Here is a 13824-nt window from a genome sequence, read left to right as displayed (position 1 = left end):
AGTTAGTGTAAAGGAAGGAACAGGAGGCAGAGTACATTCCCTGTTAATACAATAGTCAGAACTGACTTCTGACAAGTGAAAATGAACAGTGCTACTCCACTTTTTTAGTATTATCTATCATTAGGGGTAATGGTTTTGGTAAGTAAAATAATCCTAATTGCAGATAATGCTAAATTTGGAAGAATAGGAACCCTGCCCCCAAGTATAGAATTTATGGTAATTTAAGAGTTTGAAAAATGTAGTTCAGGTCAGATGTATGAAAAATTATAAGCTGAGGAGAAAGAATAAAGAAGGGAAATGTTTGCTGTACAGAAAGTGCTCCAGTTTAGTGACCAGGAAAGAGATTTGGGGATTATTTTAGAAAAATCCCTAAAGCCTTCAATCTCGTGTGCAGCTGCAGTGAGCATTTAGAAGATGTAAGACTGCATCCATCGCGTGATGGATATAATGTAAATCCAAGGTGGTGGTAGTGGAATTAATAGGTACTGTTGCTTTAACCTAAAATCTCAAAAGCTATTGCTCTGTTTCAAAACATAAACAGTATAAAAGAGAAGGGAAAAAAGTAGCTAAATCTGCTTCATACAAATAGTGACAACCTTTGGAATGAATACCCCAGGGAGCCATTTAAAATCGGAGCGAAAACAAGAATAAATATAAAATAAAGATTAGAAGCTAGAGTGATGTTGACAGAGGAAGAAAAGGAAAACAGAATATATCAGAATACTTAAAATTAACATCTGACTTTTATTCTGTACTGTATTTAACCAAATCCATTGGCTTTAAAACAAATACTCCACTGTAAATCTGAAAAGCAAAATAAAGAAAAAAGATTTGAGACATATGTTTGAAGCCAACACTTTAGCCAAATCACTTGCCTACAGAATTTTGTTTTATTCACATTAAAATCCATTACATAGTGTGTTTAGAGGAGTTTTTTAGTTTTAAGGGTCTGATCGAAAGACTATTGAAGTTAACAGAGAGACTCCCATTGACTTCAGTATGTTTTGAATGCGGCCTTGTGTGAGAGAAATGCAAGCGTATTATGTTGCAAACTTTGAGCAGGTATTGCACCTTGTTTGCTTTATGTGGCACACACAGTGAATTCTGGGATTTCTGCATGGTTTATGACAAAAATACTAGCGAAATCTGGAATCCTATTAATAAGTATAGATTGTTACTGCTTGGAGATTGTAAATGATCATCAGAAGCCAACTAATGGTCAAAATGTACTAAACCATCGCAGCATTTTTAAGCTGTTTTTAAACCCTTTGGAAACACAATTACAACTTTTTGCTGCGAATTTTTCAGCCATGGTTTAATCAAAACTCTAGGATGAGCTATAATTATTTAAATATGACTTTATTATTGTGATTATTAATAATGAACATTATTTCTAATAGAACTGAGGCCACACTTTAGTCTTGCATCTGAAAGTGATACAGCAGATCAGGATGACATAGAAGTTGAAGAAGATCATGATGAACGGCCTCAGAATCAAAATATTCAACGGCCTTGCATTGTCATAGAAGATGCTATAGCTACCTCAGGTGTGAGCACACTCAGTTCTACAGTGTCCCACGATTCCCAGGCTGCTCATAGATCACTGACTGTTCAACTAGGAAGGCTAAAATTAGAGACAAATAGGTAAGTCTAGACTTCTAGGGATCCAAGTGTATTTGTTATGGTTGATGCTTTTTTCTTTTACTCTTAAATAGTTTCTCCAAATCTGACAGCTGTGATAATCCATAATACAGTGCATTTCTCATTTAATTGATGAAACACAGTAATTTGTAACTCTGAGCTTGGAAAAATCCATATCATTTATTTCAGGCTTATTCACTTCAGTACACTGCTGACAAAAATGAGTGTACATCTTGCTTTCAGGAGTGCTCCGTTTTTAACTGACTATTAAACTTGTTGCCAAGGTTCTGCTATTCCTGTCTTTCATGCTTCATGGTTAAATGACACATTTTGGTTCCATAAAAGCAGAAGTCATTATTCTTTTTTTTAGTTATTCCCAGGGAACAAATCCAAGCTGGTGAACAGGGGCACTGCACAATTAAACTGGGCCCAGTCTTGTCATTTGTCTTGTTTTGCATGCAGAATTCACTACAGCAGGATTGAGCCCTAGGATGCTGAATTGTTTAAAAAAACAAATTTTTCTTTCAGATAGTTGAATGTAGAGAACAGTAAGGCCTTATGAAAAAAAAACAGGCCTGAAAATACAGATTTAGGAACTAATTGAAAAATATGTCTGTACATTTTAAAATGTGTATATACACTGTATTGTGATAGGACAAATCTTGTGGTGCTGGAATATTCTTTATAATCCTTTATACAGATGATTAAATTCAAATGTTTGGCAATGACACTTCATTTCCAAGCACATTAGGAAACTCAGTGTGATTCAGCTTGATTTGAGGTCTTTAGACAAAAGAAGCTTTTTAGTAACTCAGCATCACTTGAATTACCTGTTCGCATTAAAGTGCTCTGCCTTTTCTTGTTAGAGTATATGTCGTTTGTGAGTTCTCATATTGCAATGTAATATATTCATCTTTACATAAATACATAGTTAAGACATATTCTGTTTGCCGTATATAATACAATGACAATATACTTCAGAAGTCCTCATACAAAAACCTCTGCAATCTCCATTAAGCGAAGGAATTTAAAAAAAACTGATTAAGACGGTCACACGTTACTGCCCAAGTTTCTGATGGGGAGTGGCATCCTAACAACATGTTACTATTCAGAATAAAGTTTCATTCCTTTCACTCTAAGAATCGATGAAAGATGTACTGTTAGTTTCTTTGGTTTTTCTTTTAAAAAATTAAGGTGTGAGCAACATGCTGCTCTTACATGCAAAACCAAAAACTTTGTCATGATAATTAGATACAAAAATACCACCTTCCATAAGTTATATGGAAAACTCCCCTTAAATAAATATATTTATTTAAGCTTTGTTAGCATAAGCAGCATATGGCAGTCATTTGCAAGGCAAAAAGTAGTAAACTATTTAAATGACCATGGATACATTTTTCAACACAGGTGAATGGGTGAGGAATAAACTATATGTACTATTAGGATCAGAACAATGGTCCATCTAATCCACTATCACATATTTGACAGGGGCCTGCACCAAATGCTTTGGAGAAAGATGTAAAACCCCTATAATAGACAATTATACTCTAACATTCCAAGGGAAAGTTTGGGGAAAGTTTCTTCCGAACTTCAGGGAATTAGTGGAGTAGGTTTATGCTCTAAAGTATAATTTATATTCTTTGCATCCTATCTATTGTAACTGTGTAGTGTTCAGATGTCTTATTTTTTTAATTTTACTAAGCTCTTTGCTGTAACAATATGTTGCCCAAATGAGTTCCACAGATTAACGGTGCCTCGTGTTAGTTATTTCCTTCTATTAGTTTTAACTTTGTTGCCTTTGACTTCCTTTGGGTTTCCCTTTGTGTTTGCATTATGAGAGAGGTTAAATAGAAGTATTAATTGACCTTCTGTAGATATTAATTTTACATGATTCATCATGACACCACTTAGTCAATCCTCTCTAAAATAAATAGATCTTATCCTAAAAGATTAAGATTTAGGAGAAGATGCAGGGAGATGACCACCAACCCTTTAAACCTACTGAGGACTGGGGACAAAGCCAGTCTCTGGACTTGGAGTGCAAGGACTGATCTAGGCTAAAATTTACAGCAATGTTGTTCTCTACAAAGAGGGCAGGGAGGGACTGCTCCCATTGGAAGGCAATGTGTGCTACACCCCTTCAAGAAGTATAGCTGTGGCCACACTCCAGCTGCATCTATCTTTAATGCCGTGCTTTCAGGAGCTCCTGCTGGGGTAGGTATAGCAGCCCTGCGCCTTATGAAGGGTAATGTCTTGAAGACACAACTTAGCGCTATGTCCATTAATGGTTTTGACCTCGATGACACTCCTTCCTCCATAGCTGAACACATTACCCAATTGCTTTTTTTATTTTTTTCTTTAAGAACCAGACTTAGTTAAGTAGGAATGCTGAGTTGCTGAAGCTTCACTGAAAGTTTCTGTGCAGCTCCTATTTGCTATGAATGCTTCAAACTAGTTTTGTTGAAAGGCCCAAACTGTAGAACTAAAATACTGGATATTTATATTTTTACATGTGTATTAGGGTTGAAAACATAAAATTAAATTTTAAAAATTCATGTTTTTTTCCCCCCTGCAGGCTACTAGAAGAGTTAGTGCAGAAGGAGAGAGAATTTCACGCCCTTTTGCATCAAGCTATAGAAGAAAAGGATCAAGAGATCAAAAACCTGAAGCTTAGGTCACAGCAAGTAGGTGAGTGAGTAGAGATTTCAAAAGAAACTGTTCCACACAGCAACTACAAAAGAAGGCTGTGGCAGCCAAACTTTTGTATTTCATTGGCCCAGCATCAGTAAAGATCTTTCACCACATTTCTCCTAGCCAGGACTGTGTAGAATCAAGCAAGTATGCTGTAGAAATAAGTTACTTCATTTGTTTCTATATGCACAGTAAAAGCAAGTGTTGTATAACTCACATCATACTATTGATCTGTGGTTATACATTACTAGGGAGGGAAGGGTGGGGTGGTGTGTGTGTGTGTGGTGTGTGTGTAGTGTGGTGTGTGTGTGTGTGTGTGTGTTGTGTGTGTGTGTGTGTGTTGTGTCTGGGATGTGTGTGTTGTGTGTGTGTGTGTGTGTGTGTGTGTGTGTGTGTGTGTGTGTTTGACTTATTATCAACACCAGGTATTCGAGAATTATTTTAGCTAAAGAAGCCCCGATGTTTTTGGAGCTAAAGGGCCGGAGTTCTAGAATAGCATTGTGCATAATTTATCTAGTAATTGTAAGTGAAATCCTGGTCATGTTGAAATCAGTCGGAATTTTGCCATTGGCTTCCATGAGGCCAGGATTTCACCTTTTGTTTCTTAACTGCAGCATACGGATTCATTAAGTTATCATGTTCACTCCCTTGAAGAGGTGCAGCAACTTTACTGGTTGATTCAGAAGTGAAGAGTCCAGATCTTTGCTGTCAAAAAACTATGTGCTCCTTACATGGGCACTGAGGAAGAGAACAATAAATGGAAAAAATAGAGGAGGGATCAGTAGAGACCTGTGAGGGACTTAGAGGATCATGTCCCACTTTCAAGAGAAAAGAGCCATACTTGAGAGAGAGAGAGAGACTACTGCAAAAGCTTTAAAAATCAATCAAACAATAGAAATCTTATTTATAGTAGGGGTGCAGGCCCTTGCACATTTTAGCATGGAATGCATTTCTATAGCAGAGTGGAAACCCTGGCAAAACAGGGATTATAAAAATAGTACAGCTCCAGGTCCTGAAGCCTTACTCAGGTAAAATCACATTGAGGGCAGTATGAGTCTTGTCTATGGCCTTGTCTACACACAGAGATTGTACCACTTTACCAATTTAAATCATACCAGGATAGTTATTACAACCCAAGTATAGATGCAGATGTATTGGCATAAGAGTGCCTTATACCTTGGGCTTCTGATTTTTAGTTTTAACTAATAAACACTGATAAAACACTCCCAATTAAAAAAAAAAAGAAATCCATATTTATCCAAGAGACACCAGCAAAACACCAGAAATGGTTGCACGCATCTAAGGGCTTGACTACACGTAGCAATAGTATGGACTACGGGGAGGTCATTTCCAAAAATGCACTAATGCATTGTTCACTAATTGGTCTTTGTAGACCCTGGCATTAGAGGTTCCCTAGTGTGCTTTAATGTAGTGCTTTTTTGAAACAGTACTACATTTAAGTGCTCTAGGGAATATTACCCGAGTAAATACTGCAGGATTTGATCTCTCTATCCTTCATTGTAGAGGCACTTGCATGTCCCATTTTTGTGGAAAGGGTAGGAAAGGTCACTGAAGACAGTGCTTCTCTATTTAAAATTGTGAAGAGGACACTTTGAAAAGACCTAACCTTTTTTTCTAAATATTTGATCTAGATATCCCTGGACTGTCTGTCTGTCACCTTAATCCTTCTGGCACAGGGGTTGAAGATTCTGATCTCATAAACTGGCTTAGAGTTCATGGAGCTGATGAAGATACTATAAATAGGGTAGGAAAGATTTTTTTTAGGTATGTGTGTGATACAGTAGCAGTGCATTTTTCTAGGACTTAGTGCGGAAAAAAACAGCAAAAACCTTGGAATTATTTCTATACCAGCAAAAATCTTGGAATGATTTTTACACCTTTTGAAGGAGATGAGGTTGGGGGTGGAGGGACAAGGGAAGGGTGAAGAATAGAAAGGCCATCATAAAAAGTCTATTCTTGCTTTTAATTCATGTAGTTAGCTCAGGGATGGACAAACTTTTTGGCCCGAGGGCCACATCTGGGAATAGAAACTGTATGGTGGGCCATGAATGCTCAGAAAATTGGGGTTGGGGTGTGGGTTCTGGTTGGGGGTGCAGGCTCCAGGGTGGGGTCAGAAATGAGGAGTTCAGGATGCAGGAGGGGGCTCCAGGCTGGGGAGTAGGGTGCGGGGGGGAGGTGAGGGCTCTGACTGGGGGTGTAGGCTCTGGGGTGGGGCTGGAGATGAGGAGTTTGGGGTGCAGGAGTGTGCTCCGGGCTGCGACTGAGGGGTTCGGAGGGAGGGAGGGGATCAGGGCTGGGGCGGGGGTATGGGTGCGGAGAGAGGCTCAGGGGTGCAGGCTCCAGGGAGTGCTTACCTCAAGTGGCTCCTGAAAGCAGTGGCCATGTCCCCACTCTGGCTCTTACACGGAACCACGGCTAGGCAGCTCTGCATGCTGCCCCAGCCACTGGCACCACCCGTGCAGCTCCCAGTGGCCGCAGATTCCAGCCAATGGGAGCTGCAGGGGCGGTGCTTGGGTGGGGGCAGCATGCAGAGCGGAGCCCCCTGGCTGCCTCTACACATAGGAGCAGGATTAGGGCCATGCTGCTGCTTCTGGGAGCTGCATGGAGCGGCCCCTCTCCCTGCTCCCCGACTGGAGCGTCAAGGTGGGGGAAGCCCCAAACCCTGCTCCCCAGCAGGAGCTTGAAGGTCATCTTAAAACAGCTGGCAGGCCGGATCTGGCCCACGGGCCATAGTTTGCCCACCCCTGAACTAGCTTGATACAATAAAACACATTTTCCAGTTAACTAAAAACATTTTGATTGGCTTCCTAATTCCTAAGCATCTTTGCACCTCTTCCAGCAACTCCTGTTGATTGCAGTAAAGCCTAATTGTAAACTTCAGGAGCAATGGAGGTTGACTTTGACTAGATACATCAAGATAAAATTTACTGGTACCTGTGCCTTGTCTCCACTAGGATTTTACATTGAACTAGCTATCTTGATATGAAAACATATACACCTATTTTGTGTGAAGACAGAGCCTTGGAGACATTGAGCATTCTAGAACTTCAGCTGACTTCAGTGAAGACCTGTGGCTGATTAGCCCCTTTTGAGGAGCAGGCCCATGGTGTTTTAAAGTTAATCACACAAAAATTGAAGCACCTGAAGTGCAGAGGTCAGTTTTGAAAACAAAGGCCTTAACTTCTCTGTGTGTTTCTTTCCCCATTGGTGAAATGGGATATTTATACCAACCTACCTCCCAACTCCCCTATCCCCAGGAGTGTTTAGAATTAATTAATTAAAGTCCGAGGTACTCAGCTATAGTGCGCTCTATAGAACTGCCTATTAACAAAACAAGACAAAAGAATCTGAACTACAGAATTAGGATCAATTCAAACATATATACTCTGACATGCAAACATTCAACATCCCGTATAAAGATGAGGTATTTTCATTGTATTTACAAAACATAAGTTAGACAAAAACTACATATAAACAAAACAATAGCATCAAACCCTTTATTGGCAACACAGTTACCATATTTTGGACCAGTCTTGTATTCCTTCTGCACTCAGAATTTGATTTAAGGGAGTTTTGGTACATAAGGAATGCAGGCTCATGTCCTAATTACAGGGGTCGGCAACCTCTAGCACGCAGTTTGCCAGGGTAAGGACCCTGGCGGGCTGGGCCAGTTTGTTTACCTGCTGCATTGGCAGGTTCGGCCGACCATGGCTCCCACTGGCCACAGTTTGCCGTCCCAGGCCAATGGGAGCGGTGGGAAGCGGCGCAGGAAAGGGATGTGCTAGCTGCGGCTTCCCGCCACCCCCCATTGGCCTGGGATGGCGAACTGCAGCCAGTGGGAGCCGCGAGCAGCCAAACCTGCGAACGCGGCAGGTAAACAAACTGGCCAGGCCCGACAGGGTGCTTACCCTGGCAAGCCGCGTGCCAGAGGTTGCTGATCCCTGCTATATTATATATAAATCTTAGAATAAATGGATATATCTGACAAAAGTAGCCTAACTTTCAATTAGGACTTTTTTCCCTCCCTCCAAGTTTTTGGCAGAAGACTACACATTAATGGATGTTCTCTGCTACGTTACACGAGATGATCTGAAATGCCTGAGACTAAGGTAACATTTCACCTTCTTTTTAATCTCACAAAGCTGAAATATAGAGGTAGTCTGTGTTATGAAACTACAGAAATAGAAAATTATGAATGGCATTCTTAAGGTGTGAAATTTACCTATGTGAAATGAACACTACAAAATCTAGTTTTCAGGGTTTCTACAGAGACACTCTGAATATGTACTGATTAAACATTTTAAAATGTTTTAGTTTGATTTTGTTATTTGAAAGAATTTATTCTTCATGTTAGCTGAAGCAAAAGACTTGCTTGGAGAGAGGTCCCTATGGAGTGTTGCTTTATATAAACAATTTTAGACACAGATAATTTAACATTTTGAGAACAATAAACCACAGAATCTGTCTGAAAATGATGCAACTGCCACTAAACTGTTACATAATCATACCAAGTTTGCCTGTAGAAATTGGATTTGACTAGAAGCAATGCACACAGTTATAGCAGGTCTCTCTTGCCTTCAGTCATCTTAGCTAGATATTAAAATATGGACAAGTAGTAAGATTTCATACTCTAGTGTTTCATTATATTAATAAGGATAGTATGTAACATTTATTAGTTATGTTCAAATTAGCCTTTGAACAATGAGGGCCTGATTCTCTTTAATACTACATTAATTTGATCATTGATTTCAGTGGGAGGACAGTTATGCGTTTATACCAATGTCAATAAGGAGTAATTCCACTGACATCAACAGAGATTCACCAATTATAGCTGCCACTTATGGATAATTTTTGGCTGTTAATTTTTAAGCATATTGGCTCCAGTTACTAATTCAGCCAAAACTCCCATTCAATTCAGTTGAAATACATATTTGGAGGCAGTGCTTATGGTCTTATTTAAAGTCTATTGAAGTCAGTGGCAGTCTTTGTATTCACTTCTGTGAGCTTTAGAGAAGTTCTTTTAGTTTGTATTATAACCAAAAATGCTATTCACATTTAATTTTGTGTTTTAGTATTTCATATTTGATTTCTCTGTGTTTTTACCGTGTTTAATGAGTACAATGAATGTATTACTAGCACTACGGGATGGCTTGAATCGAAGCGTACCTGAATCAGGATACTACGGAAGTGAAGTCCAGTTTTTTTAAGCTAAGCATCTTTATGGTTTTTCTTTTACAGAGGAGGGATGCTATGTACACTCTGGAAGGCCATCAGTGATTTTCGAGAGAAACATGCTTGATGCTGGCTAAATCAGTTTCTACTACTTTGTAGAGATTTAGAGATTTTCTACAGCACAGAGCAGGTTTGCTGCCAGAAAGAGTGTTGCACTTTATCCAGTATTTGTTTACCAATGTTAAAAACACTGCAGTTCTTGACTGCATTTACTCCGACAACCTCTAAGAAGTCTGTAAACACCCTTTTACATTATTTTTGTTTTAAATGATTTTACATGGAAGCTTTTTTTTTCAATCTTAAAATCTGTTGTAGATAAAGTAACCAGATCGTAATTTACACAAAACCTATGTAAGATTTCATGTGATTATGCATCACTGGAACAAAACCAAAATGTGACAACCTTTCAAGTTTATTCTTCTTTTGTTATATACCATAATAATCCGTAGTAGAACTTCATAATTTCAATTATCATGTAAAGCTTACATTTTTTTGTTTTAGTGTGCAGAACCTAAAGGTAATTGTTTTTACTTACTGCCCTATATAAATTTTAATATTGTTTATTTTTGGTAACTTAAGTTCCCTGGTCTACAGTACATTTGTTTTAGAGTTGTTTATGTACTACTGAACTGTACCAGTTGTATATGCCTGAACCATAGTAATGTTAGCTTGTTCTAAAGCTATTTATTGTGACATACAAACATACATTCTTAAAAATAAAGAATCTAAGGATACAATTGTGATACTTTCCTTATTTAAGAGCTTCTAAAAATAATAGTTCAAAATGTGATACATGCAGTATAGCTAGGAGTAATGAGACAAATCTACATGGAAAATTTAGGCGGAATATTAAGGAAACCTTCTCGTACTAAAGTGACTTGATGCTTAGAGTTACTGTTCTTCTGCCTTGGTCAACAATGTATTACAAACTCATTCTGTTTTTCCACATACTACGTCTAATTTCAGCATCCACATTTTTCCAGGACAGAAAAAACTCTTCACCCAATGCTCCAGCTGGTTTAATAAACAGCTTGACTAGCTATAGTCAGTAAGAAGGGGACTTTCAGCTCCCTAGCCACAAACTGTTAGTTGGAAAATCATTTGGGGTATTTATTCTGTTCTGAAAGCCTTTTGATTATGCAAAGTATCTTTCCCATAAATCATGAAAATGGACAATATTCCTCCACTGACAGTTTGGAACATAGCAAATTGCTATAATGGACCTGACCAGTGGTCCATCTGCTCCCAATACTAGATGCTTTTGAGGCTGTTGCTGGAAAGCCTACACTGCACAATTGTGGAATAAGATGAATAGAAAGGAACTTGACCAAAACTCTAAGTAGTTAATGCATGGTTTATGCCCTGACCTTTGAAGGCTTAGTGATGGATCACAGATTTTTTTCAAAGGAAATGGAATAATTTTTCTACTTATTCTAAACACAAAGTAACAAACTGCCTTATAAATATATCAGTACATATCTATCTGGACAGCAGCAAACTCATTGCTAGGTTATCTATGCTGACTTTGAAAAAATCAATCAAAGTTGTCCCTCTGCACCACAAAAAGTTCTGTACATGAAATACTTTATATACAGTAGCATTTTCACTCCAAAGGGCTTTACAAACACATTTATAAATTTATACACGTGGGGAAACTCAGTCCATCACTGAATTGCTGCTATGTTTGGGGCTACATAGTTAATTTTAAGCAGTTTATAATATTACAACAGCAGGAGGCAGAATTAGTTAGAAATTCCTAGTTAAACAGTGCAAAGATCAGTTGCAGAGGATATGTTGTGCAAGGACAAAAGCAACATATATTGAGGCAACTACAACAATTGTTTATGTGAAAAAGTAAAATTAGGAAAATGTCTTTTTTAAACTGTCTTAATTTAATTCACCTGCTGGAAGTAAGATGACAACAATATGGCAATCTCTAAATAGTCAGTTCTTCACTGATTATGGTTGGGAAACCTCTGATTTAGACTTTTTTCAGGTTGCGCTGTGTAATTTTATTACCTTATTTCCTTTATCTGTATTTTTTAAACGTAGTTTATGGTAATAAGCAGGAGGATGAGAAGGGTCCCAGCTGGTCTTGGCAGTACATTGGGAGAGAGGTGGTCTCCCTAACAGTTGAGACCTCAAACATCTCTCATCTCTGTATGTCCCAGAGTGTTTCTTTATAGTAGGCCTTTACAGTTCACCACAAGAAATATGAGTGAGTAGTGGTTGCTGCATCTGAGAATGGTACTAATTTACTTGACTGCAGGCCCATACGTTGAGAGTGAAGCAGTGGGCCATGTTCACTACCACTGTACTCTCTGGAGAGAAGAGGAACGCATATAATTATAGCAACTTATTTCCAAAGTTATAGCCTTTGAATGTGTACAACACAACTTTATCTTGTAAAGTGTCAGTGTCTTTCATATGCACAAGGAATTCTACAAATTCTTAATATAGCATTACGAAATTTCTAATAAATTTGATAGTATTAAATACACATGGGGTGAAATCCTGGCTCTGCTGAAGTCAATGGGAGTTTTGCCATTAAACTTCAGTGGAGCCAGGATTTCACCCATATTTTCTCTCCAATTGCGATTCAATATCTTTATCTCAACTATCATATATAATGATTAATCTTTTTTCCGGAAGCAAGGATAATATCTGTCCCAATTTGTTGACAGCTGTGTCAACATCCGGTTGTTCCTCTTTACTGTACTTTGACTCCAGTTTAAATTATGGTTCATAGTCCACTCCTTTGAGTCTGTTTTTTTGATTTGAAGCTTCTCATAAGTAGCTCCTCCCTCATATAATAAAAGGATGAGGAAATTAACAAGTTGTTAGATGAGGCTACGAGTAAAGGACTAGGAGAATTTTGGTACTGACTGGCATTTTGCTGTAACGTATGATGGCTGTTTGTTGTGAAGAAGATTTATGTTTATTTCATCATTTGTGTCAGTGGCAGGAGAATTGTGTGTGCATATGTGTTTATGTGCATGTGTGTGAGAGAGATATCTCTCCTGCAATCTTCTTCTGCAATTTGATATCTCTTCTGCAATCTGTGGTGACTTCTTCCCACCGCCCCGGCCCATTTACAGCTGTCTATATCTCTCAGAACAGTACTCCACTACATCTCTCCATGCCTTTGTGACCTCCAGATGAAATTATTGCATTGTACTCATTTAAAAAGGTGGAAGAACTAAGACCTTGTATAGGTTCAGAAGCTAAAACTCTGCATTAAGATTCCCGGTAATTAGGGTGGGATCCATGAAGGGACTTAGGCATTGCACTGCTGAGTGCAGGGTGACCAGATGTCCTGATTTTATAGGGACAGTCCTGATATCTGGGACTTTGTCTTATATAGGCAGCTATTATCTCCCCACAGCCCTCTTTTTTCATACTTGCTATCTGGTCACTCTAGCTGAATGTCAAGCTCCCTAACTTTCAGGTGTTTAGAAAATCACAGCAACAACACTATGATCCACAAAGCCAAGTTAGGCACCTAGCTCCCTATACAATGCATGGGGAGAGAGAGGTTCCTAAGAATGTTACCTACAAAGGCCAACACAGTAGGCAGCTGTCTGCCTAAGTTAGCCAGTGGGAGATGTAGAGGAGGGGAGTGTATACTAAGCACCGCCCCTTTGTTGGAAATAGGCATCTAACTCTGCTTAGGGATCTCACTGAAGGGAACCCAGTACCTGGAGTCAGGCAGCTTCGGTTTTTCTTGCAGAACGGAGTTAGGTGCAGTGGGGTCACCCACCACTCAGGAAAGGGCTCTGACCACTGAGCTATAGAATTGTCTGATGTGAGGCTCTGTCAGGTTCTGCTGTTGAAGCTGTTGTACTGTGGATAAATAATGAAAGAATGATTGGGGCAGAAGAACTGGACCCTGGGTCTTCTACCTCCCAGGTGGGTGCCCTAACCACTAGGGTACAGAATCATTCTCTTCCTCCCCTCCTAAGCAAGGACTAGTCCACTGTGGATAAATACTTAAATATGCTTTGTGCCATAGAAGAAGATGAAGAAGCCATACATCAGAATATCCAGTAGTCTAGTCTTTGAAGCCTCCTCTTAAGAAACAGGATTTGAACCAGGGTCTCCCCTTTGGTAGAGAGAGGAGGCATTGAACCAGGGTATCCCCACATCCTAGGTGAGTGCTCTGACCACTGAACTGAAAGTTATCAGGTGGGAAGGAGCACCATCAGCACCACCTCCTCCACCACTACCAGGATTTTGAAT

General features: G+C 39.1%; 1 protein-coding gene across 1 annotated transcript in view; it reads left to right on the top strand.

Annotated features, from left to right (window-relative positions):
* The window catches only part of MAP3K5 (mitogen-activated protein kinase kinase kinase 5), a 165180-nt gene extending 154858 nt beyond the window's left edge, over positions 1–10322 (top strand). The window contains exons 26-30 of the mRNA XM_032770078.2: positions 1401–1644; positions 4217–4329; positions 5985–6097; positions 8386–8462; positions 9592–10322. Coding sequence (XP_032625969.1) covers positions 1401–1644; positions 4217–4329; positions 5985–6097; positions 8386–8462; positions 9592–9652 — 608 coding nt within the window. The 3' untranslated portion in view covers positions 9653–10322. The remainder of the gene's footprint in view (positions 1–1400; positions 1645–4216; positions 4330–5984; positions 6098–8385; positions 8463–9591) is intronic.
* Positions 10323–13824: the final 3502 nt, after the last annotated feature.

Source organism: Chelonoidis abingdonii, chromosome 3 (genome assembly GCF_003597395.2).
Source record: "Chelonoidis abingdonii isolate Lonesome George chromosome 3, CheloAbing_2.0, whole genome shotgun sequence".
Lineage (NCBI taxonomy): Eukaryota > Metazoa > Chordata > Testudines > Testudinidae > Chelonoidis > Chelonoidis abingdonii.
This window is presented reverse-complemented; position numbering and strand designations above follow the sequence as displayed.